Source organism: Durio zibethinus, chromosome 2, assembly GCF_047325235.1.
Source record: "Durio zibethinus cultivar Kanyao isolate XHJ-2024 chromosome 2, ASM4732523v1, whole genome shotgun sequence".
In the NCBI taxonomy this organism is placed as follows: domain Eukaryota; kingdom Viridiplantae; phylum Streptophyta; class Magnoliopsida; order Malvales; family Malvaceae; genus Durio; species Durio zibethinus.
Window position 1 is genome coordinate 7,185,147 of NC_143163.1, and position 26,275 is coordinate 7,211,421.

A 26,275-nucleotide genomic window follows, 5' to 3' on the forward strand; every position below is an offset into this window, starting at 1 on the left:
TCAGCATGGCATCTTTGCATCATAACAAACCCAAAAATCTACAAATCGTTTACCATCAACTGAAAAGAATATCTTACTAAAAGTTTCACTTGATGCTTCCTTTTTTATTGATTATTTTTGTCGATTGTTTTTTATTCGGGGATTATGAATTGTTGTGTTATTTGTGTGGTTGATTTTGCCGCTCTCGTGTTTCCTTTTTTATTGTAATTACTGGCTAAAAGAATTGGTCTCTGTATTAATTGTGATTCAGCTACTGATTGCTGGATTTCTACGATTGAAATTGTTGTTGAATTCTTCCCCAATTTGGTAAAAGGAATCTTAAAAATTATGCCTAGATTTTTGTTGATGAAATTTCCTTCGTCGCATGTCGTTTTATTTGTAAATATAAAGTTTTAAAAAGTAATTATAAATATTAATTTTTAAAAAATAATTTAAAAAGAAAACAACTAGTTTATTTTAAAAAGTAATTTTTATTTTTTATTTTATGTGCGATATGAGCCCCACTTTGATGTGGCTTGCTTATTTGGACTGCAATGAGACATAACATTTATTCATTGAAATAAAAGCCTCGCCAATTTTTTTATTAACAGAGTTAGTGATTGATGCAAAGTGTACACAAAATACAAATTAAGATATCAAATTGTGAATTTTACCTTTTAGGAATCAAATCGTGAAAAACACTATAGTTTAGGGCCAAAATTCACATTAACCAAAAAAAAATATATAGAAGGCGCATGCTAGCTAGATTTGATAGTTCGAATCATTATATTATATTTTGCGTTAAATATAATTTCAAACATTATAAAAATAATTTTGATATAAATATGAGATAAATATTTAAATAACATAAATAATTAAAATAAAAATACAATATATTTATTATACATATTACATGTAACATGATACGATTTATATTTTTTAATTTGTTTTAATAATGAATAATATAACATAATACGATACAACTAACATAATTATATATAATTAACATAATTAAACATAGATTAATATTAAAATATATAATCAATAATTCAACGTTAAATCAAAATAAAAATATTAAAATATGATTATATGTGTATTATAAATATATCATTTATATATATCAACAAAACAATACCATTAATTAATTAATTAATTAATTGTATCTTAAATTTTTAACACAAATAAAATATAAAATACAATATATGTAACTACTGTATTTTAAATATATCGACACAATTAATACAAAAAAATTATCATATATCGTATATAATATTATATTACAACATAAATAAAAATCTGATAAGATTTACTTACGTGGATGTTTAGGTGGACAAATTATATTTTTAACACGTAAGATATTTTCAAATAATTTTATTAAATCAATTATTTATTTTTTAAAAATTTTAAAGTTTCAAAATTTACATTTATCAAAATCTTTCCAAATATATATGATTTATCTTTATTTAAATCTAATAAAATTTATCTTCTCATATTTCACTCTTATCCAATTCAAATAATTTTTAAAGGTTAAATTTCTAGATCCTAAAAATCATAAAAAAAAAATTATACACCATTTAAATTAATATTTATATAAATTTAAATAAATAAAATTTATGATTGAATCATTGTTATTTATCAATTTTTATTTTTATAGTTTAAAATTAAAAAAATATTTTATTTAAATTCAAAATTACACACATATCAAAATTTAAAATTATACTAACTTCTTTTATCTTAATTTAAAATTAAACTTAGATAAATTAAATTTTTAAAAATTTAAAATTTTTTAAATTAAATAATTATTAAATATATATATTTATGATTTTTTCTCACAATCAATATTATTTTCTTTTTGTCATAAAAATTTGATAAAATAAAGTTTTAAACATAAATTTGATATATCACATGTGTAAATTTTAGTTTTTATACTAAAATAATTTATACTTTTAAAAAATTTATGTAATTATGAATAAAAGATTAATTTTTTTATTGATATTTGAATATAATTTTACTTTCATAATTTAAAACTTTCATAATACTTATTTAGATTCTTTCATAATAATTTATATATCGATAATTTTTTTAATTTTAAACTACAAATTATAAATAATTATGATTATTTTTATTTATTTATATATAATATAAAAATTAATATAAATTAAAAATTTAAACTAAAAAAAACTATAATAAAAAAACTCCATGCATGGATAAATATATATATATATATATATATATATATAGAAAAAATTATTACGTATGGTATTAGCGTGTTACCAGGTTTAATGTTAGCCACGTCTGCGTAAATTGGACTCAACCCAAGTCAAGAGAAAACGTAGATAAAAGGAAAAGACCTCCAAGGTCTACTTTTACAATCGGTTCAATTCAATAAATAAAGATTGAATAACGAAAATTTAATATCAAATTGAAAAAAAAAATCAGATCGAAATTTGAAAACCTCAATTGTTCGAAGTCAGCCGGACAAGAATTATAAATGGCGAAGCTAAGCTGCGATTTCCGGTTCCTTCTCATCCCTGCTGCAATCGTGTTCATTTACATCCAGGTAAAAAAAAAAAAAAAAAACCCTTGCTCATTTTCCTTTTCTTCTCGATATCATCGAAATTCAAAATTTTCTAATTTACATATATGAAATTTTATACTTGTTTCGAACATTCTGTAGATGCGGCTTTTCGCAACCCAATCTGAATATGCTGATCGAATAGCTGAAGCGGTTAGTATGTTTCTGTTTATTGCTTGTTATAGCTCTCAAAAACTTCAGCATTTTTTTTAACTCAGTAAAACCTAAGGAATATGAACAATTTATGTGTTGAACATCCGTCTTTTTCATTCATATCTTGTCTTGTTAAATAATGAGGCTTTTTACTCTGTTTGAATTTGACAGATGGATGCAGAGCACCATTGTACTAGTCAAATGCGACTACTTATTGATCAAATAAGCATGCAACAAGAACAAATTGTGGCCCTGGAAGGTGTAAATTTCCCCATTTAATCCTTTATACATGCTTCTTTTCAGTAGACAAGGTTAAAATTATCATTGTTTTTCGTAGTATTCGATTCATTCTCTCTGATCCTGTTACATTTTCAGAGGCAAAGAAGCGAAAGGAGCAGGAGTGCACACAACTGAAGGCTCTTGTTCAAGATCTTGAAAGTACTTCCTATCAGAATTAAACTATTTGTTTCTTGTTGTTCCCTACTTGTTGCTTTGTGACTACTATTTTATTTTGCTTGATTGCAATTATATATTTCCTTGGAAGGTCCTTCTATGGTTTCCAGGCGTACATTAAGGCTTTGCTTTGTAAGAAGGATAGAAAGGGATAAGGATGGAAAAGCTTTTAAATCTAATGGCTAGGTTTCATAACCATTTTTCTACTTTGTAGCTTAACCTTTGGACACACTTTTCCTCCGTTACCCCTTTCTATCCTTCCTACCAAGCAAAGCCTAAGTGATGTTCAGGTCATATGATCTTCGAAAATTGTGATCTATGTAATTATTGTAGTTAATTTATGTGACTGATTTGCTGTTTATGAAGACCTTTAATTGCAAATAAACTTCATTTCCATTTATAAGGTTGTTATCCATGTCATTGCATCACCCACTGAATGTAGGTCTGTAGCTGGGTCTTGATGAAGGCTATTCTGCTCCTTGGTCAATTTAGTTTGGCATTTATTTCATACTTTTCTCTAATTATTTTTGCAAAGCATCTTTAAATTTGTTCTAAAATGTGTATTTGTTTATTGGTTTTTCATGTCTGTACTCACCAGTCTTTCTTTTGTATTATTCCTTCAACTAAGGCTTTTTCTGTCATTTGGCACTTGGAATGTTTTATAGACACTTAATATTCTTTCTTTTTGGTTGTTTCAGAGAAAGGCCTTCAAAGAATAATTGACAAAACACAGGTTCGTGAGATGATAAGAATTCTTATACATTATCTCCAAAATAACTACTTGTAATAATTGCAACCAGCTTTGGGTTGAATGTCTTAGGTTCCAGTGGCAGCCATTGTAATCATGGCATGCAATCGCGCTGATTATCTGGAAAGGACTATTGCTTCTGTCTTAAAGTATGTTTATGTTGACATCAGTTTGATTTGATAACTTAGTCTGTTTGACCAGATAGTAGGTAATTTTAAGCTGACTTACTTTGGCTTATATCTCTGCAGGTATCAGAGCTCTGTCGCATCAAAATATCCCCTTTTTGTGTCTCAGGTATTTGTATTTACAATCTTGTTCTTTATTTGCAAATAAAAGGTTTGCTTTGTCTATTTGATTTGATTATCACCATTATATATCATGCATAACAAATGCATGACTGTTCTTTTGTTGTCATTAAAAAATCAATGCGTCTAATTGTGATAGTTTCTTCTCAGGATGGATCAGATCCAAATGTTAGAAGTAAGGCTTTGAGTTATAATCAGCTAACTTATATGCAGGTAAATTGTGTTTCTCTCTCTTCTTCCCCCTCTTTCTCCCTGTTGGAAAAGTTGATTTGGATGAGTCCTTTTCCTTTTTCCTACCCTGTTCATATGATTTATCATATCCTTATTTATTAAAATCAATACAGTGAATGCTTACTTCAGTTTTCTTTCAGCATATAGATTATGATCCAGTGCATGCAGAAAGGCCTGGGGAATTGATTGCATATTACAAGATTGCTCGTAAGGATTGCTTTCTCTTTTTTCTTGATGTTCACATGGCTTCTACTAATATCAGCTCTTAAATATTTGGTTTTTTGAGGTCACTACAAATGGGCATTGGATGAGTTGTTCTACAAGCACAATTTTGACCGAGTAATCATACTTGAAGGTGAAGTTCTCTTCTTTTGGATTATTGCTTCGAATTTTCTTCTATGTATCATTTCTTATGACAAAAGGAACATTGTTTTGACTGAGAATCACTTTTGAAGACAGATGATATGGAAATTGCCCCTGATTTTTTTGATTACTTTGAGGCAGCTGCAGCCCTTCTTGACAAGGATAAGTATGTTACATGAATGAAATCAGGCTCTCCCTCTGTTTTATTCTATTTGAGGGTTTGCGATCTTTTTCCTTCCACCCTCATGTTTTTGTTATTATACTGTGGTAGGTCAATTATGGCTGTGTCTTCATGGAATGACAATGGGCAAAAGCAGTTTGTGCATGACCCATGTAAGTTTTTCTCTCAATAGAATTTCATTTACAGGAGAACAATCAAACTTAATGCTTTTTTATGTTCAAAATTTGGTTGGTTTAATAAAAATATTGTTTGTTCTAGCTTCCATGACTTTTGATGTTCTATGCTATTTCTTAATCCTCCCATGTGGTGCTTACTGGAAAATTTGGGGTGGACTGTGACTGAGGCAGAGCTTTTAATTTTATCCTGACTTCGTTTGATTGTTTGCTCATTTTCCAGGCATCGATCTCTCTCTTCATGTGTAACATGTACTTAAGTTCTGTCATTATGCAATCAACTTCTGGATGACTTGCGCACCCTTGATTTTGCATGTTCATGCTTGAACGAGATTATGAATTTTAATAGAAACGAAAAAATTTTGGTGCTTTCTATTTCTTAATTTGCTTGTAATTGTTCCATTTGCAGATGCACTTTACCGCTCAGATTTCTTTCCTGGTCTTGGCTGGATGCTTACTAGATCTACATGGAATGAGCTGTCACCAAAGTGGCCAAAAGCATATCCTCCTTGGTTAAGTATACTGTTATTTCATTACATTAGACTAATGCACATTGATGTAGTTTCATCCATGAATTTCCCTGACAAAAGTTCACTTACTGGGATGACTGGTTGAGATTAAAAGAGAATCACAAAGGTAGACAATTCCTTCGCCCTGAAGTGTGCAGAACATATAACTTTGGTGAGCATGTAAGTATCACCTTGTCATTGAGAAGATTTCCTGTTTAAAATTGCAGTGACGACAAATTTTATGAATGGTGTTAGCTTTGATGAGAATGTTTGCTTGGTAGACCAAACACCCATATGCTTGTCTTTCTTGTGGATGGGAACTAGGTGGAGCAATGAATGAGGCACATAGTCCATGTGTTTTCTGTTGAGAATTTTATGTGTGGTGATTTCTGCTGCATTGCTCTGCAAGAATGTACAATAAATTTGGACGAATATAATACATCTATGGCTTCAGTTCTTTCTATCTTTTTAAATTGAAGAGTTTTGTTATTCAACTTTTGGAGCAACTTGTTTTCATGCTTAAATCAAATTTAGATTCCCACAAATTTAGGTGCGTTTTCATCCCTCATGAACTCAGCATAGGCAACTTCAGCAATTTTAAATTTCCTCAAGAGAGGGTTTTAATATTTTCTAGATTTTCGGATGGACCTTTACATCTCCCTTTTACAACTGTGGGCTCATTTCCTGTTTTTCGATCTTTGATTTCAATCAGGGTTCAAGCATGGGGCAGTTTTTCCGACAATATCTTGAGCCTATTAAGATGAATGACATTAAGGTTGGCATAAAAATTTTTTATAATTCTCTTTAGAATGTGAAATTTCTGTACATTCCTATCATCATCATCACAATAATGTTGCTTTTGTGTGAAAGGTGGACTGGAAGTCACAGGATTTGAGCTACCTAATGGAGGTAAAATCAGTGGAACTGGAAACTGCTTTTTCCTTATCTAATTTTTACATTTGTTATGTATAATTGTGTTTTCTCCTTTCCAGGACAAATATACGAAATATTTTGCCAATATTTTGAAAATGGCAAAACCGGTCTCTGGTACGGATGCTATTCTTAAGGCATCTAATATACAAGGTGATGTGCGTATTCAGTATAGAGACCAATCAGACTTTGAACGCATTGCTCGACACTTTGGAGTTTTTGAAGAATGGAAGGTAAATTATTCATATGATATTTGGGGTGTGTTTCTTTAGTTTATTTGTTATGAAAATGCCCTGAATTTTTGGTGATAATAGCAGAGAAAATGCTTGCATTATGATAACTGGTTTCTGTAGCTGATACTTGATTTTTGAAAGTCGTGTTTAGTACGCTCCAAACGTTTGTTGGATATGTGGTTTCTTAACCGAATACCATTTTAGCCTATTTACTATCAATTGCATGTAGTCTTTGCCACAATTTTACTTTTGTTTTACCTGATCATTTATTGTAATGAGACACAACGTACAGCCTTTGATACTGTTGAAATGACCTTTCTCTCTCACACACGCTGTCAGCTGATGCACGATATGTAAAAAAGGACCTTGATTTTAAAGAACATTGCTGTTTTACTTCTGTTGTTGCAGTACAAATAAACCACAAAAATTTTTCATATGCGATTAGTTCCATTCTCAATTCTCAGAAACTTTATTGCTTCATTATTTAGGATGGTGTACCGAGGACAGCATATAAAGGAGTAGTAGTTTTCAGATACCAGCCACCAAAACGTGTATTTCTTGTTGGTCCTGACTCTCTACGGCAGCTTGGGATTGAAAATGCTTGAAAACTAAAAGGTTAACAACCATGTCTAGTTTTGGTGATTTCTTTTTATTTTATAATCATAGCAGTTACTGAAGCTGGTATGTCTAGTTTTGATGATTTCCGTTTATTTACTGATAATGATTGTAATCTTTGGTTTTGTATGCTCAGTGATCCTGATGAAATATTTACAAATGGCAGGCAGACGAATATTTATGATGGAGATAAATACTGGTTTAAATCAATTTTCTCCATTAAAGATTGACATGAATACATCCACACTTGCGCAGGCATTCGGTTCTCACATATAGTAGGCACTGAAGAGGTCTTTGATTTTTATAGGTTATGATGTAATGACTTCATCTTTTGTAATTTGTTTTATTTGATAGTTACATAGTTCTTCCATGTGAATGTAAAAGTATGATAAATCCTAACAGATTTTTTTCTGGTGAAACCTTTTATTTGAAAAAAGAAAATCAAAGACTAGTAAAAGTGAATTATATCTAGAAGTTCCAAGATGTAATCTGGAATTGTTTAAAACATTTTATTTTCTTTCATTTAGTAAACTAAACCTTTCTAAAATATTTTGATGGAAAAGAATATGTAAAACAGGTTAAAGGAATAGACTTGTGCTTATGTCATCTTGCTCGGTAAGACTTCCTCGTCCATAAGAAAAAGAAATGGTTTTGGGTTTATAAATCATGCATTTTCGTTCTTTCCTGGTAATGCATTTGGATTGAAATCGTGGATCCATGACAAGTAATAGGAGGGCAGATTTAACTCTTCACTGGTGTGAGGCTCTCGTGTTGTATTGGGGGAGGGAAAATGTCACGGATTTCACTTCGATAAGCCTATGGGTGATCTTGAGATAAATAATGAGTCTTCCCTTCTACCTAATAAGCATATGTTTTGAGTTGAAAACGTTGGAGATTGGTGACATCTACTGTTCGTTCTAACAGTGATTCGTTGTAGAAAATTCCTTGTCAGAAAGGCCTCCACCATTTTCATAGGCTTTGGGCCACTAGAAACCCATTGGAAAGTCATTGTCCAAATTGCTTCCAATCCTTTGTAACAGGTACAACTTCTCGACCCTTAGGTGATTGAGCTAATCCTAATACTAAAACCCAACAGCCCACTCTACGAAAGCCTCCTTCCCTCCTCCCAACTCTGGCGCTATGACCATTCTTGTTTTGTATCTAACAAATCAATCCCTGACGAGAACAATAACCTCCACGAAACCAACCAAACAGACTGAAAATGTTAAAACCCCTTTTTCCGAAGAAACCTAACAAAACTGCGTTACTTCTCTTTTTCATTCTCTCCTTCGTTCCCTCCAACTTGAAACTCGCTCAAGCTTTCTCTAACTATCAACAATGGTGGCTCGATTCTCACTAAAAGACCCAAAAAAACCAAATTAAAAGCGTTGAAATCCTAGGTCAGCAACTCCTCTCTTCGCGAGCTCACATCAACAATCTTCCTCTCCTACTCACCTTCATCTCCCCATCGTCGCCTTCTCAACACGTTCTCGAATCGCTCCTCTCGCTGCAGTCCTTCACCACACTGCTCCCTGACCTCCTCCCTCTTCATTGTCAGCAAAACGGCGACATTTCGACGGTTCAGCCGAGGAGGATCCTGAGTTTATTTACAGGAAGTGGCTGAGATCAAAGTTCGATGAGTTCGTTACGTTGTTGATTGAAGTTTTGCTTTCACCGGAAACCGAAGAAGCTTTGAGAGTAACAATTTCTTTTTTCTTTTTTTTGTTCGTTTTGTCTTCTTAAATTTGAAACTGACAGCAGCGTTTTGATGTATTTTCTTATTAAGGAAATTGTGTTGGATTCGTTCATGGAATTCGTGAAGCTAGCAAATGGGGGAAGGTTTTACTCCGCTATTTACCACAAGTTATTGCGCAGTATTGTAAGTTTTCTTTACTTGGCATCCATAGTTAAATTTATGTTTCTATGGTTTTTATACTTATTTCATTTACTTTTTTATTATCAGTTTGTAATTGGTTATAATATTTCCAGGTTCACTCTGCAACACATGTTGAATTTTTATCAGAGTTGCTTGCATCTAAGTATTTTAAGTATATTGATGTCCGGTATGATTTCGAATTTTGCATGTCTTTGTAAATGCCTAATCTAACATGTTGTTTTGAAGTTTCATTATTTTAGAAATGGTTAAATCCTGTCTGTGTTCCAATTCCGTTCTCTTTTTCAGTTTTGTATGCTATATTACATTACACGTTATTGTTATTGATGGAAGAGGTGATAGTGCATTCTAGTTGTAAATTCAGTTGTTTTCTTACTTTTTCAATCTTCTTTCTTGATGGCTTTCCTTCCACAGCACAAATTTGTAGTTGCTGAGATTTTATGTCACATTCTGTATTTTCTTGGAAAAGAGTCATTTCTTGCTTGATATTAAGTGGTACATTAATTTTTGTGTCTCACAGGTATGTAACCTTCATTAGCATGGAAAAACTTGCTAAAACATTGGATGCAAAAGATATCCTTGGTACCTTTTAGACAAAGTCTCTATTCCAAAATATATTTCTTCAAATTTTCTTTGTAGAACTTTATTTGATTTATTTTCGTTTATTATATCTGGTTTAGATGGCAAAACTGTGGGTGGAGATGGTAACAGCGGAAGTCAATCAAGAGAAAGGTTAGATTTGGCCACCATTTCGTAAATATCTTTGCGAATTACTCTTTTTCTACTCTTATGATGTGGTTTTGCAAAATAAAACTACTTAAAAATCTATTTTGCACTGAATAATGAACTTTGGAATGACAAATGAAATTGCGACTTCCATTGTAGTCAATTACTTAATCACCTCTTTCTTTGCTTGAAACTGTCACTTTGTCACCAGTTTACTTTACCCTTACAATTACCTTATGTTCACCCGTGTCATTTTTACTGTTGGTTGTTATAATTAAAATACAGAATGGAAGGTTGCTGAATTGCTTTTCTGCTTTGTTGCAGCATGGAGCTTTCTATTGACAAGATACATTATATCATATCTCACATCGCCCCTCTCGAAGACAATGATGGAAAATTTGGGTATGAGATGTGGAGTGGATCTGGTGATTCTTTTTGTCTTCTATATTTAGAATACTTGTTCCTTAGATATTTTATTTTGGATTTTAATTTTGGAAGAATTTTTCTGTTGATCGTCATCTAGCCTTGACTGTGAGGAGATTATAATTCATTTCTTTCCTTCTGCCTGGATGACACTATTAATATGGAAAATTTTCTGATTTTAGTCTTTGTTGGATTCCCTGTGCTTGATGAGTAGTGTGAGTCATCTTAGAAAGTTGCTGATAATTTGACACAAACTTCCCTTTTAGTAAATGTGCTTCTTTATTGATCAAGCAAAATTTATTTTCTTTTTCTGTATTAAACAGGATTTTCATCTAAAGAAGAACATGATCAGAAAGAGCTTTTTAAGCTTCAAAAGGCAGAAGATAAAGATCTTAAGACTGAGAAACGAAACGATGATGTAAGTTATCAATTACTTAGAGAGGCATATGTTTCAATGCCATCATTTCCTTTTAGATTTAGTTGCACATTAGCAGACAGTCTGTCTTTTTTGCTTATTTTAATTGACACTTTGCAATATTAAGTTGTACCTCTTTATGTGGGTTTTGTGGGTTGGAATATGGTGCATTCAGGTGTTGTCTCCAGCCACTATTGCCAAGAAGATGAAACTGAAGTTTACTAAAGCATGGATTTCATTTCTTAGACTACCAATCCCTATAGATGTGTACAAGGAGGTAAATACTACAGCTGTTTTACTCTCTTGCACTGATATTAAGTGCTTGCTCCCTGGCCTCAGCATTGGTGGTAGGCTGGGGTAAGGCTTAAATTGATTTTGTTATATCTGTCTATATGCATCTTCTACTCTGCTAATATGAGATGTGGATTTTCTTTTGCTTGTTCTTATTCGGTCCTCCTGCCTGCTATTTCTCAGGTTCTTGCTACTCTTCATCAGGCAGTCATCCCTCATTTGTCTAATTCTATAATTTTATGGTAAATTAATCTAATGCCAACAGTTTTATCTCTTATGGATGCAGCATCGTAGTTATCTGATTTATTAACTATAACATGCTGTTACTTCTTAACAAGATCATATGGCATTGGTGGTGTTGTTAGTGTCATGGCACTTAGCAGCCTCTTCATCCTAATGACACAACATGGTCTAGAGTACCCCAACTTCTATGAAAAGCTTTATGCACTTTTGGCACCTTTCTTTATGGCAAAACATAGAGCCAAAATTTTTCAGGTAATACAAAATGCTAACTTTCTCATTGTTCTCTTTTAGAAGTTCACTATTCTGTCTCCAGAATGCAGTAAAATTTAGCTTTAAATTAGATACTGGAAATATTTTCTGTAACCTATTTATTGTTGTGACAAGTTGATAGTTCCATTTTGATAATAATGCAAACAGTGAAACTACATCAAACTATTGAGATACTTTAAGTGTACCTAGTTTTAACTTTTGATACTAATTTTAAATGTATTTTCTGTGTTAAATGTTAGAGGCTGACATCATCATTGATCCAGCAACCATTTCATTCATGGTTAACATTTCAATACGTCAAAATTTTGACATTTTAGTGTTCTTATGGTTCCTGGTTCTTTCTGTTCATTTCTTTGTTTTCAGTTGTGCTCCATAAACTACTTACTGGTGTTAAAAGAACAAGACACATAACAATGCTTCTTGTTTTAAGCATTAAGATTATGAGCATGGTTGTCTGTCCCTTATCTAGAATATTGCAGGATTTTGGAATCAACTAAGAAGTTCTGTTGCTTCAGTTACTATCTTCTAATTTAATATGATTTCTTCCTTGTTTTGCAGCTTCTTGATTCTTGCCTGAAGTCACCACTTCTTCCAGCATATTTGGCTGCTGCTTTTGCTAAGAAATTAAGTAGACTGGCAGTTTCTGTCCCCCCCTTCTGGAGCATTGGTTATAATAGCTTTGATTCACAACCTTTTACGTAGACATCCATCAATTAACTGTTTGGTGCACAAGGTATCAGTACAATCTTATTATTTTAACAAATATAGTTAATCTATTTACTCCCTTGCATAATCATTGTGCAATAAAGTTTATCAAATTGGCTTTGTACTAGTGTTTTTCCAAGGGAAATGAATTTCTTTTTTGGCATTGTAGGAAGATGGTGCCAAAATTCCGAAGGATAATTCAAAAGCTGAGGATATTGTCAGTAAGGCAGATGATTCTGGATCTGACACAGATATTTCTCACAAAAGACCTGGTATTGATCATTTCAATAATGAGGAGAGCAATCCTATAAAATCTAATGCCATGAGTAAGCATCTTTTCAGCTTGTCTTATTTACATCAAATTAAACCGGTTTGCCCTTGACTTCCCTAGGGTACTTTGATTGTTGAATTTATATATCCTTTTACCATCGTAAGTGGATGGAATATATTTAGTGTAAAGGATATAGTTTGACAAAGAACTATTGTGCATTCTATGGGAAAATGGAAGTTTCTACTTAATGACTGTGACAACATATAGATTTTGGATTCTCTTTCTCATAGATTCAACATTTGATAGTTTGCTATTAACTCCCTGGGCAACGATTCTTTTTATAGTTGAGTGCATCTCTGCAGGACATAAATTTCTTGTTGTCACCATATTATTCTTTCTTGTCAAAATAAATGTATTTTGCTTATCATTTTTTCTTAACTGATTAACTTGGGAAGTTGTGGTATTTTCCATGTTTCAATTTGAATGGGAATTGGGTTTCATTTGATAATATACAGAAAATTCAAGCTTCCTGATAACCAAGTAGGCTTTGCAAATGAGACAAATCATGAATGTACAATGTTCCACTGTGCAACTTAATCCTCAAATGTATATCGTTTGTGATTGTTCACACCAATATGCCATCTAAGCTTTGAGTGGACATTCCTTTATTTGATGAGATTTTATATAGGTCAATGTTTCTTGAACAGGAAGTTCACTTTGGGAAATAGATACCCTTCATCATCATTACTGTCCGCCTGTTTCAAGGTAAGAACACTTATCTATCCTTCCGAACGCGATATGCATATGATAGCTGATGTTTTCATTTTCCTTGTTCTTTTAGATTTGTTTTGGCACTGGAGAATGATTTGACAGTTAGATCCAAGACCGCTGAAATGGACATCAAAGATTTTAGTTCTGGTTCATATGCAACAATATTTGGAGACGAGGTAATACCATCTTTATCCTCTTTGGTCAATTTGTGAATAAGGTTTCATGATTCGTTGCTGACATCTATTTGTTATTTAAACATGCGACATGCAAATTTAAAAGTTTTTCAATTTAAGAGTGCATTTTTTTATATTAGGACAGGCTGCCATTAAGTTGACATTTTCATTATTGTTTATATATTAAGGGAATGATTCTGGTATGCACCTTCAATTAATTCAATTTTTAATTTTTTTAAATTACAGATTCGGCGTCGGGTAAAGCAGGTTGCTTTGGCATTTTATAAAGCAACTCCAACCTCATTGTTTCCTGAGTCCAAATTTTCTGGTTGGACGTTCGAATACAAAGAAAGCAAGGAAAATGACACTGGAAATAAGGAGCAGAGCATTGCAAATACATCTGAAGAAAACAATGTTTCTACAAAACGACAGCGGGTAGAATGCTCATGATCATGAATTTGTTTCCATGGGGAAGATAATGATTCATGGGAAAAAAAATGTTGACAAAATTTTCAGAAAATTTTGACCTTTTCATTTGCCACTTTTTACCTGGTAAATGTATCATTTATTGCTGTAATTGCTATTTTGAAGGAGTAATTCCAACATCAGTCTCATAGTATACTATAATGATAAAACTAAAATTAATTGAATGTAAACGTAATTATGAAAGTGAGATTGATTATGATAATTGAAATTTTTAAAATTTTTTAATTTAATGTTCAGACAGTCGATTATCCTTTGTTTTTTTTTGCTAATTTTTAATTTATTTTTAAAATCTTTTAAAAATAATACTAATTACCTGATTTAAAAAATTTTACGTGAACAAATTTTTTTGAACTTATAATTTTTTAATATTAATTCTAATTTTGGATCAGATGATTATCCTAAATCGAAAGATTAAGTGACCTGTTAACATTTCTCCTCTAATCACAGTCGACCTTAAATTCCTCTTGGATTTTATCTCTCTTTTAAGTTAATGACTCCTCGAAATGTAATTGACTGTTTGCCTTTCTCAGACTTCATCGAAAATCAAAGAGAATTTTTCTTCAAATAGCACTGTTGTCTGTCTCTATGCTTGTTTTTTTTCTACATGGAATAGCTCACATACCTAAAATTGGCGTGAAGAAAATTTTTTGAGATGCATCGGTTTTTTTTAATAATTTGGCTTGTACTAAGGAGGTATCTACAAGTATATTATTAAAAAGTAGTACAATTATGGATCGATTGGACAGTAAAAGGAAAGCAGAGTTTTGCCAACTTCAATTTCAACTTCGTAAGTTTGGAAGCAGTAAATAATTTTTTATTTTTTAAATGATTTCATCCATTAGTTGCTTTACAACTAGATAATGTTAAATAATTAATGTACATTTTAGTTGTAGAAAAAAAATTAAATTAGGAAAAGGAAACAGGTTATCCCATCGTCGATGATATGCTTTAAACGCAAAACCAAAGAAAGAGTAAAAAACAGAAAAAGAGGTGGTTGTGTGGGTACTCCCTTCCCTAGTACATCAAGGGAGAATGCTAACCAACACGTGAAGTTGGGATCAGTTTTCAGCAGGACAAGCCCACCACCCCCCCTGTCCACATTGACTTCCTCCGCTTTCTCTTCTCTCCCTTTCTTTCTTTCTTCCCTTCCTAGGGTTTTTCTTCTTTCTACCAATGTGCTTACATTTTTAACTCTGACATTTCCCTCCCTGCCTGCATACCTGAACCCCTCATTCACGCTTTTCTTTTTTGGATTAGCTTCTACCATGATATTCCAATGACCCCATTATTTCAAGGTATGTTTTTCCACCATGTTTCTTCTTTCTGGGTCTTTCTTTATTGTTTCGATTTGGTCAATCTTTTCTTCTTTTTCTTTTTGTTGATTTTGCTTTGTCTCTGTTTGTTGAATTTTCCCTATTGATTCCATTTCTTGTTTCTACTTTTCTTAAAAAAATGTGGGATTGTTAGTCACTATGATTTTTGGGTTTTCTTTTTTCTCCTTCATTAAAGTTGACCCGCGGTAGATTTCTGGGCAAAGAAGCCGAACTTTTAACTGATCCCCTTTCATATGATGAGATCGGAAATGATCATTTCTTCTTGTATTTGGACTCGGCTTCAATAGTACATTTCTTGAATATGTTATTTGCCTTGTTTCTTTCCTGCCAATGTCTGTTCTCTTTTTCAATTTGTTAGTTCTTGGATCACTTCATTCATCTGTCGATATTTGATAGAATGGTTAACGTACTGAAATTGGTGCACTTTGAAAGATCTTGATTAAAATGCCTAACCCATTTGAAACATTACTATCATGGTTTCATGAAATTGCAAATGCTGACCATCATTCTATGTTCAAAATTCATGAAAGGAAATTTGCTGACTTCTTGACCAATTTTAGTTCAATTGCCTAGATGTTTGACTTCCCAAAATGTCATCTTTACGTTTCATAAACCTTTCATGGGAGTATTAAACTTCTCAAGCATATAATTAGATGTGATTGTTTTGAATTTATTACTGCAAAGTCTGTTAATGAGTTTCATGATTTTACTTTCTTTTTTTTCCCCATTTTTCTACTTATAAACTTCCATTGATTCTTGGGAACAAATGTGAGTGACTAAATATCTGTCTCCGGGAATATATATCTGCTGCTTTTTGCGTCATCATAGCACTTGTCTCTGCCCTCCCCTATTTTTTCCTCAAAAGAAATTATATCTATATTAATCATTTACACTTAAATAATTAAATAGTATTCGGCTGAAACTTCTCTTATTACATTACAAGTTAACTTCATCTCTCTACCAATCCTAGCTAGTGGTTGTCATCTGGATACAATGAAGGCTAGATGCCAAAGTTTACTTCATGCTGATACGAGCAATCTCTATGAAAGAATAATTTATTGGGCTGCAACAACCTGTCAACCAATGTTTTTATGATTGACTTCTGCAAATAGTGCAGCTCCTAAATTTTTTGTTTGTGTGTCAATAGGTAAGCCTTTTCTATCCCCTTGCCATTTGTGGGTTCAATATTATGGGTAAGATGCGCTGGGGAAGGTCTGCTATAATTCTGCTGTTCACACATGATTTTGGTAGATAGGGAAACGCTTTGATTGTCATAACATTCTTTTTTTTTTTTGTCTGATATCTCAGACCATTCCCCATGTGTTGTCCATTGCTAAGAAGTTAGAGAATCATATTGATAGAATCAAGCAATTGTTGTGAGGTTTTGCTTAAAATTTCATTAATGAAGCTAATTAAGCATGGTTTCCTTCTTAATTAATGTCTAGTTAACATTTATCTTTTGCAAGTTGATGTGATGTTACTGTATCCTGCATTTGTAAAATTAAATGATTTTTTTTTTTTTTATTTCCAGGCTTTGCTAGTATCTTGAAGGCCTGGAGCATGGACAAAAAAACTGCTGTCTTGTTCTGAAATGCTTGCTACTAGGGATTGAAAAACAAGCTTTTGGATAGTCGTTTTTTTTTCTTCAAAATAAAGATTCCTATATAATAGTAAAAGTGAATTATGAATCAGATGAAATTCCCAAAGCGATACTTAATTGTCATTTTAACCTTTGTCAGCACATGTGTTTGTTATATTGAACGTGTGGGCTTCTCCATAGCATACACAGTTGCAGCTGATGCTGCTGGGATTAACCAATCAAGTAAAGGCACAATACTTTCCACATTCTATTATGGTTATGCTTGTTCTCAGGTGCCTGGAGGATGGGCAGCTCAAAAGATTGGGGGAAGAAAGGTTCTTCTTCTCTCATTTGTATTATGGTCATCAACTTGTTTTTTGGTTCCACTAGATCCCAATAGAGTCACAATCTTGGTTGTTGCTCGCTTGCTTGTTGGTGTGGCACAAGGTTTCATTTTCCCGTCCATCCACACTGTCCTAGCACAGTGGGTTCCACCCCATGAGAGATCAAGATCCGTTTCACTTACAACTTCTGGGATGTACCTAGGTGCAGCTATGGGGATGCTTGCCCTTCCAAGCCTGGTGAAGTTCAAAGGTCCCCAATCTGTATTTCTTGCAGAAGCAGCATTAGGTGTCATGTGGTCTTTGCTTTGGTTTGAATATGCAACTGATCCCCCTCGATCTGAGCATCCAAAAGCCACTGCTGCTGGTTTTGGAGAATCTTTGTTGCCTACCAAAGCAAGTCAGAAGATGAAAGTGGAGAATGGAGGAAGTACTGTCAGAACTGTGAAAATTCCATGGATGAGAATTTTAGTCAGCAGGCCGGTTTGGGCAATCGTGGTAAATAATTTCACATTCCATTATGCTCTTTATGTATTGATGAACTGGCTGCCAACATACTTCGAGCAGGGCCTCCAGCTTAGTCTTCAGGAAATGGGTTCTTCTAAGATGATGCCCTATTTCAACATGTTCATATTCTCAAATATCGGTGGGGTTCTTGCTGACCACTTGATCACCAAAAGAATAATGTCTGTGACTAAAACTAGGAAGTTCTTGAACACTGTAGGATTTATAGTTGCTTCTGTTGCGTTGATGGCACTTCCAATCTTCAGAACTTCCGGTGGAGCTATTTTCTTGTCTTCTGTGGCTCTTGGTTTCTTGGCACTTGGGAGGGCTGGGTTTGCAGTGAATCATATGGATATTGCACCTAGATATGCAGGAATTGTAATGGGTGTCTCTAATACAGCTGGTACTTTAGCTGGGATTATCGGGGTTGATATGACTGGACAGCTTCTTGAAGCTGCTAAAGCTGAATATGCAGATCTTTCTACTCCAGAAAGCTGGAGAGCAGTCTTTTTCATTCCTGGGTTGCTGTGCATATTTAGTTCTTTCATATTCTTGCTATTCTCAACAGGGGAGAGGATTTTTGACTGAAATAAGCCATGTACACATATACTTTTAATTGGTATAGCCATCTGGTCAAGGGTTTCCATATGCAAATCTCTCATTGTGATTGGTGAGCTATTTGATATTAGTGAACGTAAACCCTTCCTGGGAACGATACATTGAAATTCAGACGACCATAGAAGGTCAAAAGAAATCAACGGAGCAGTAGCGATTAGAAATCATTTTTTTATTGTTAATGTGAATTAGTTGGAGTTCATGTGTCATTTCTGTTTCTACAGTGAGGTGGAGCAGATTTATTTTACACACATGGAAGGATCTGACCTTTGTTACATGCATATAGTCATAGAGACTGATTTTCAATGAGCAGTTGCTCTGAGATCCTAAAAACTTCTTGGTAGTAATATTTATGTAAGTAGAAAAGTTTTAATTTTTCCCCAATGAAATTGAATAATTATTTCACTTTAAATTTGACTAATATTATTGTTATTGTTCCTGTTACATAAAATATAATGCATATCAGAGCTCGAGTTATGCAACTCTTTAGTAGTAATTGTTTGATATCACTCTATCAGGAAAGCAGTGAATATCATGCTTCTGATAATCGAAGAATTTGTGTGCTGTTTGTAAAATTTATTTTTCTACTGAACGTTGGCCTTGGGCTTCTTGAATTAATTTTATGTAGAGTTTGAGGGAAATGCAGATTTACAAAAATTATTGTATATTTTGCTAAAGCTTTTAGACCATGTGAAAAATATGGTGGTGGACAGGCTGCTAGTGGAGGTTCTACATATTTGCTTTCAATACGTTAGTGCCACTTCAAGGCTGACCATCTTACTGGACCACCGTCTACCTCCCCACTTCGAAACTTCAAATCTCACTTTTCTAGTAGCATCCATGGTAGGATGATATCTTTTGCACAACTCGGAGGGACACTGTAAATTCATTGCTTTGATGTCAAACTGAACTGAAAGGTCTTCTTGCCAGGGTAAACTATATGTACCCTGATCAAATTTTCTTTTTTTCTTTCTTCATCTTAGACTGTTAGAACGTGTTTCTACTTGTTTTTTACGGTAAATGTTAGGAAGCAACAAATCCCAACCACAGATTGTATTAATTGCCTGTTAGTGCATGCTGAAACAAATTCTCAACTCTAACCCTGAATCGGAAGACACAGCTGAATTGCTAAAGCAGTGTGGGCCAAACCCTTTGAAACTGGGAGTAGTTTCCATCCATTTCAACCAGCCGAAGTCACCAAACAATGGCAAAGGGGACCTACCATTATTCCACAGGAACTATGCTTTAATAAAATACTGACAATAATAAAAATAAAATATCATAAAGGCCAAAGTAACAACTCATTAATTGTTATGCTTTCCAAAATTCTAAGCATTCTTCATGTTCATGTTCTTTTCTCCCATCTGGGGCGAAAATGGAATTTTCCTTTCAAGCAAGATGGTTTGTTCGTTTCACCAAAGAGAAAATCCAGATTGACACGGCACCAAAAAAAAAAAAAAAATCATTTTTTTAACTTCTTTCTGCACTACCTTAATCACTACTTTCATCCATGAATCATGATCAATTAAAATATAATTATAAGTTTAAAACCTGGAACCCATTATGATTTATAGCTTAGAAATTCCATTGCAAGTGGCTTCCACTCACTATCACAATTTTATAGCCACTGCTATTGTTTTCAATTCCTATGTGGTCAATCACCCATATGGTATATATGCTTTCCTTTACTTTGTCTTAGAAAGCAGTAATTTGTTGTTTGTCTTCATTATATATTTTTTGGCTGTTCCATTGTTGCTGATAAACAACTGACAAAAGCAGAAAGAGAAACAGTAACACTTGCGGGAATCCAACATCAAAACCAAGTTATACCTTTTCTCTATCTTGAAGTATTCGTATTCCCATTTGCTGCCTATTTATTGTTTCCTTATCATGTCCTTTTTGAGTTCTTTGTATTAGCGGTTCTTGCCAATGCTTTTAGGAAGATTGGTGGTCTGTCCACAGCCACGTTTTCTGAATTCGACCACCATGTCTTTGCTTTGAGCTTGTGGTGAGTGTTAATTCCCTCTTGAAAATCCAGAAACCACCTGAACTTTTTCTTTTGCTTCCTTGCTGTTTATGGGGTATTTGTTGCTTTATCCAGTTTGCTGTCTACAAAGTACAAAATTTCGTGCTTTCTTTGCTATGCCTGTTGCTTTTTGTGTGTTTTTTTAATCAATAAAGCGTTGTGCTGTTGGTTAATTAACTGTTCTTTAGTTCTCCATGCCAGAACTTGAAATGGGTTTGTCTTATTCTTTTTATAGGACTTACTTTAATAAACTAAAATCTTTAAAATGCTTTTTGGTTTCTTTGCCTAGTGGGTCTGTTAACGTTGCTACTTGCCTAGGAACTGAATGATTCTCGTCACTTTCTGTGGATAATACGGTTTTCTGATTAACTTTAGGGTTGTCACTGTTAGTCTGTTAATCTGATTCTAATAATCGTTCAGTTAGACTGTTAATTGATAGACGAATTCGAGTATTCCATTTATTCTTTTTCTATTTGATACTTGAAGATATTTGGTCATTGGTCAGATATGTCATTCGTTATCACCATGAACCTGGTTCTACTGCTGTCAACTTTCATTCTCTTTATTGGAGTGTTTTCAGAAGAGGCTTTGAAGCCCGATGTTGTGAATGTTGGAGCTATATTCTCATTTAACACTATTAATGGGAAAGTTGCAAAGGTTGCAATGAAGGCTGCTGAGTATGATATTAACTCTGATCCAAGTATTCTTGGGGGAAGAAAATTGACTATAGCCCTGCATGATTCTAACTTCAGCTCATTTCTTGGCATGATTGGAGGTATACCTCTTCAATCTCCTCTTATTCCTAACTTTTAATTCTACATATTTTTGGTTAATTTCATTCATATCCCATCACTAGATCTATACACTTAAAATGAATTAGGATAAATGACAATACTTATGATGAATCATTATGCTACTGATATTATACCTCATTTTTGCAAGGAGTACTTTCATGATTTGAGTTTCTTTGCTATTCACAGCATTGCAGTTTATGGAGACTGATACTGTAGCAATAATTGGTCCACAAACTTCAGTGATGGCCCACGTTCTATCACATCTTGCAAATGAACTCCTTGTTCCACTATTGTCATTCACGGCTCTAGATCCCAGCCTGTCACCTCTCCAGTACCCTTTCTTTGTTCAAACAGCACCTAATGATGAATTCCAGATGATTGCCATTGCTGAGATGGTTAGTTATTTTGGTTGGACTGAAGTAATTGTGGTTTTTAGTGATGATGATCAGAGCCGAAATGGTATAATCTCATTAGGCGATAAACTTTCAGAGAGACGTTGCAGAATTTCTTATAAAGCTGCACTTCCGCCAGACCCAACGGCCAAAAGAAGTGATGTTGTGAGAGAATTAGTTAAGATTCAAATGATGGAATCTCGAATAATTTTTCTGCACACTTTCTCAAAAGCAGGTCTCTTGGTCTTTGAAGTGGCCAAGAGCCTTGGAATGATGGACAAAGAATATGTTTGGATAGCTTCTACTTGGCTGTCCACTGTTCTAGATTCAACTTCTCCACTTATATCGGAGACAGCAAACTCAATCCGAGGAGCACTGACACTTCGCCCCCATACACCTGACTCGAAAAGGAAGAGGGATTTTATGTCACGTTGGGACCAGCTGAGTAAGGGTTCTATTGGATTTAACCCGTATGGTCTATATGCCTATGACACTGTTTGGATGATTGCTCATGCAGTGAAGTTGTTACTAGATCAGGGCGGCACCATTTCATTTTCTAATGATACAAGATTAAATGGTCTTGGTGGGAGGACTCTAAATCTTTCAGCATTAAGTATATTTGACGGAGGAAATCAGTTGCTTAAGAACATATTGGAGACAAATATGACAGGACTGACAGGCCCTGTCCAGTTTAATCAAGACAGATCCCTGATAAATCCTTCATATGACATTATTAATGCCATTGAAACTGGGTATCGACAGATTGGATACTGGTCTAACTACTCCGGTCTGTCCATTGTGCCACCAGAGACACTTTATGCAAAAAAGCCTAATCGTTCTAGTTCAAACCAACAGTTAGACAGTGTGGTATGGCCTGGAGGAGAAACAACAAAACCTCGTGGGTGGGTTTTTCCAAACAATGGAAGAGAAATAAGAATTGGAATTCCAAGGCGAGTTAGTTATCGAGACTTTGTCTTGCTAGTCAATGGCACGGACACAGTGCAAGGATATTGCATAGACCTATTCATCGCTGCAATTAGATTGCTGCCATATGCTGTTCCATACAGATTCATTCCATTTGGAGATGGCAATGAGAACCCAAGCTATTATGAGCTTGTCAGTCAAATCAATTCTGGTGTGAGTAGACTACAATGAAAAGTGCAACTGGTTTCTTAAATGATAAAATGATAGATAATTATTTTTCCTATCAATTCTGATATTGTGTTTCTGTAGGTCTTTGATGGCGTGGTAGGTGACATTGCCATTGTGACAAACCGAACAAAAATAGTAGATTTTACTCAGCCTTATATAGAATCAGGGCTGGTTGTGGTAGCTCCAGTAAAAAAGATAAGTTCAAGGCCTTGGTCCTTCTCACGGCCATTTACTCCATTAATGTGGGCAGTCACAGCAGCATTTTTCCTCATTGTGGGATCAGTTGTGTGGATCCTTGAGCATAGAATAAATGATGAATTCCGGGGCCCTCCTAAGCAGCAAATTGTCACAATTTTTTGGTGAGTACGTAAACATATGAAATTCATCTTTGTATGGATGCATTAACTTATGGAGTTCATAAATGACGAGAAACCCGAAATCTAACTACACATGAGTGGATTCAAGTGTTTATGACAGAGGGTCCTTCTGAATGTTAGAAGAAAATCAAGCATGATTTGAGTAGTTGCTAATAAGTTCTTATGAATCTGTATATCATCATTGTCATTTCTACAAGAAGCATACCATTGTAACCATCTTTGCCTCCTCCCTTCCAAATTACAACCACAATTACCTCTTTACTTTCATGCCTATCCTCTGTGTAAAAGAAGAAGCTCTCCAAGGAGAGATTCCTTGTCTTTTTAGTGTTTTCTTTAGCTGGGGTGACGAAAACATGTAATTACCACAATAGTAGAGGAGAAAATATGTCAGCTTCTCTCTTTCTCTCTTGCCTTTGCCCTCTTAGAGTGTCAGTATGTTATATGTTCTATTTGTTGTGAATGTTTCAATCACCTGTGAAATTATGGATTTTTTTTCACTACATCGAACTTGCAGCACATGTACAATATATCTAAGCATTCATCCTGATTGTGAGAAATCATATGTGCAAATTTGAAATATAGATAGTTAAAAGCAATTCTGTTTTGCTTCTCTTTCCATTTGACCCCACAACTTATTCATTGTCTTTCTGACTCCTTTAACTGCCTTGCTCCATTTTTCACGTTGCAGGTTCAGCTTCTCTACAATGTTTTTTGCCCATAGTAAGTTCTTTCCATTTTGACAATGTCACTTGTTTCTAACAAGAATTTAGCACTCAGAATTGCCAATGCCCAATGTACCAACTCTGGAGTTTTTGAAATTTTCAGGAGAAAAGACAGTGAGCGCGCTTGGACGCCTTGTACTGATTGTATGGCTTTTTGTAGTTCTGATAATCAACTCAAGCTACACTGCGAGCCTGACATCAATCCTCACAGTGCAACAGTTATCATCACCCATCAAAGGAATTGAGACCTTAATTACTAGCAATCTACCAATAGGCTTCCAAGTAGGGTCTTTTGCTGAAGGCTATTTAATTGAGGAACTGAATATTCCAAAATCTAGACTTGTTCCACTTGGCTCACCAGAAGAATATGCCCTTGCCCTTGAGAGGAAACAGGTAGCTGCAGTAATTGATGAGCGACCATATGTGGACCTCTTCCTCTCAGATCACTGTGAATTCTCAATTAGAGGCCAGGAGTTTACCAAAAGGGGATGGGGATTTGTGAGTTATCTTATACGAGGCTAATTCATTTTAATTTTTTTTTCTCTGCATGTTTAGGTAAATCAAGTCAATTTAAGTTGCTTGAATAACAAAATAGAAACCTGGTATATTTAAACACAGAGTTAAAAGTAATTTTCAACAATTTGCCTCCTCAATGTAGCATAATGCCATGATAGAACAGTCAACAGAATATAAAAGTTTGCTCAACTTGATCTTCAACACGCTATCTCGATTCTATTGCATGCAGAAAATGATCTCTAGTAATTTTTTTTTTTTAATTTTGTTTTAGGCATTTCCTAGAGACTCTCCATTAGCCATTGACATTTCTACTGCCATTCTTGCTCTATCCGAGAATGGTGAGCTTCAGAAGATTCATGACAAATGGTTGTCAAGAAGAGCTTGTAGTTCGGAGAGCTCTGAGGCTGAAATAGAACAGCTTGACCTACAAAGCTTCTGGGGGCTATTCCTTATATGTGGAATTGTATGTATTCTTGCTCTCCTTGTGTACTTCTGGTTGATTTTTCGCCAGTTCGGCCGTTACCGTCCTGAGGAACCCGATTCTACCAGCACTGCTAGCTCCTGTCCTGCACGTCTTCAAACATTTCTGTCATTTGTCGATGGAAAGGTACAGGAATCTAAAAGCAGCTCAAAAAGAAAACGTGAGAGTATGCCCTCAAATGATCATCACAAAGAGGATGAATCAACATTTAGATCTGAGAGGATAGGAAGGGACATTTCCCATGAAAGTTAGAATGGTGATACTTGGCTTATCAAATAATCTGGTCTGTTCCAATTGTATACTACTCACACATATCACTTCATCCTTCAGTTCAAAAGAATCCGATTGTTCTGTTTTAGGTAGAAAAAATTTCGCCTTTTGTCTGCTCTACCAGTTCTCCTGTGGTATCTGCTGATTCAATCATCTATACAGAGGCATTAACTTAAAAATGTAACAATGTGATTATGATTCTTAAGGAATTGATTAGTGCAGTTCTTTCTTCAGATCTTACTGAATGTTATTCCCTTTGCCGCCGAGCCTGTTGTCCCTTTTGATACTTGTGTTGGCCATTTTGGTAGTAGAATCAAACACTATAAAAGGAAAATGCTGGAAACCTTTTCAAGTGTCTGATATGATAGCAAAGAGGAGGGGAAATCAGTTGCTTATACCACAAAAAGTAGCAGTAAATGAGATACAGGAAAAGATATAAATGATAATCCTCCAATGCCAAACTTCAATCTCCTTTGCAAAGGTTGTCTTCAAGAATATAACCCAATTTGCAATCGTGTTTACTTGAATTACAATATTCTGAATATATGAGAAGATTTACACTAGTAGCAGTAGTAGTAGTGGTGGTGATGGTGGAATATTAACCCCACCACTGCTATTGCCATTATTCTCCTCTCTCTCTTTCACTAAAACCATGATTTCCCAAATTTTCATCACTGTCCGGATGGCAATGTGCTATCCCCTCTATAACCCATTAACTTCCCTCCATCCACATCTAAAAGAGTTCCCATTTTTAGATGCAAAGCCTTTTTTTCCATCATCACTACTACTACAGCGTGAGTGTCACGTTCTGAGATAAATACACAATATGATCATATTATTTTGAAGTAAAATTTTAAAATAATACGAAATTTTCTTTCTTAATCATTGAATACTCTCAAATAAAATAAGATTCTCAATAAGTAAAATATCTAAATAACAAGTCTCCAAAAATTCAATGTTAAGTATTACAACTAAAAGAAACGTTACTTCATAAATCCTATTCTCTAAGTAGTTCTCCAGTACTTAGATTCTTCTAACTCTTCGTAAAACTAATTT

General features: G+C 34.1%; 3 protein-coding genes and 1 pseudogene across 9 annotated transcripts; all 4 read left to right on the plus strand.

Annotated features, from left to right (window-relative positions):
• The first annotated feature begins 2,347 nt into the window (after window positions 1–2,347).
• On the plus strand, window positions 2,348–7,936 carry LOC111309143 (alpha-1,3-mannosyl-glycoprotein 2-beta-N-acetylglucosaminyltransferase-like). 2 transcript variants are annotated; one of them, XM_022908057.2, is made up of 19 exons: window positions 2,348–2,539; window positions 2,657–2,707; window positions 2,879–2,966; window positions 3,083–3,145; window positions 3,859–3,893; window positions 3,981–4,057; window positions 4,157–4,202; window positions 4,364–4,426; window positions 4,585–4,651; window positions 4,731–4,799; window positions 4,904–4,973; window positions 5,079–5,140; window positions 5,571–5,661; window positions 5,757–5,850; window positions 6,383–6,445; window positions 6,541–6,579; window positions 6,663–6,833; window positions 7,322–7,448; window positions 7,615–7,936. In XM_022908057.2, exons 1-18 carry the CDS (start codon window positions 2,471–2,473, stop codon window positions 7,436–7,438), a joined length of 1,335 nt encoding a protein of 444 aa, XP_022763792.1. In that variant the 5' UTR covers window positions 2,348–2,470; the 3' UTR covers window positions 7,439–7,448; window positions 7,615–7,936. The 2 variants fall into 2 exon arrangements, with proteins under 2 accessions (XP_022763792.1, XP_089604991.1); XM_089748865.1 differs by having other exon boundaries at window positions 5,571–5,660; window positions 5,756–5,850; window positions 7,585–7,936.
• Window positions 7,937–8,808: 872 nt separating this feature from the next.
• Window positions 8,809–14,207, plus strand: LOC111308081 (protein NUCLEOLAR COMPLEX ASSOCIATED 4-like; annotated as a pseudogene). The gene is made up of 15 exons (XR_016332103.1): window positions 8,809–9,146; window positions 9,235–9,327; window positions 9,438–9,511; window positions 9,863–9,924; window positions 10,023–10,074; window positions 10,393–10,493; window positions 10,815–10,909; window positions 11,082–11,183; window positions 11,381–11,437; window positions 11,519–11,692; window positions 12,269–12,443; window positions 12,585–12,741; window positions 13,394–13,451; window positions 13,528–13,633; window positions 13,877–14,207. The product of XR_016332103.1 is annotated as a protein NUCLEOLAR COMPLEX ASSOCIATED 4-like (transcript).
• An 824-nt stretch (window positions 14,208–15,031) lies between these two features.
• Window positions 15,032–18,901, plus strand: LOC111309147 (putative anion transporter 5). Of its 2 annotated transcripts, XM_089748894.1 has the most exons (3): window positions 15,032–15,411; window positions 16,421–16,597; window positions 16,982–18,901. In XM_089748894.1, the coding sequence occupies exon 3, from the start codon at window positions 17,134–17,136 to the stop codon at window positions 18,460–18,462; it is 1,329 nt and encodes a 442-aa protein (XP_089605020.1). In that variant the 5' UTR covers window positions 15,032–15,411; window positions 16,421–16,597; window positions 16,982–17,133; the 3' UTR covers window positions 18,463–18,901. The 2 variants fall into 2 exon arrangements, with proteins under 2 accessions (XP_089605020.1, XP_022763805.1); XM_022908070.2 differs by lacking the exon at window positions 16,421–16,597.
• A 949-nt stretch (window positions 18,902–19,850) lies between these two features.
• LOC149519949 (glutamate receptor 3.2-like) lies at window positions 19,851–25,452 on the plus strand. Of its 4 annotated transcripts, none has more exons than XM_089748875.1 (7): window positions 19,851–20,158; window positions 21,021–21,290; window positions 21,496–22,838; window positions 22,935–23,212; window positions 23,919–23,950; window positions 24,056–24,450; window positions 24,740–25,452. In XM_089748875.1, exons 1-7 carry the CDS (start codon window positions 20,053–20,055, stop codon window positions 25,199–25,201), a joined length of 2,886 nt encoding a protein of 961 aa, XP_089605001.1. In that variant the 5' UTR covers window positions 19,851–20,052; the 3' UTR covers window positions 25,202–25,452. The 4 variants fall into 4 exon arrangements, with proteins under 4 accessions (XP_089605001.1, XP_089605008.1, XP_089605002.1 ...); XM_089748882.1 differs by lacking the exon at window positions 19,851–20,158 and adding an exon at window positions 20,391–20,497 and having other exon boundaries at window positions 21,002–21,290; XM_089748876.1 differs by lacking the exon at window positions 19,851–20,158 and adding an exon at window positions 20,391–20,497.
• Window positions 25,453–26,275: the final 823 nt, after the last annotated feature.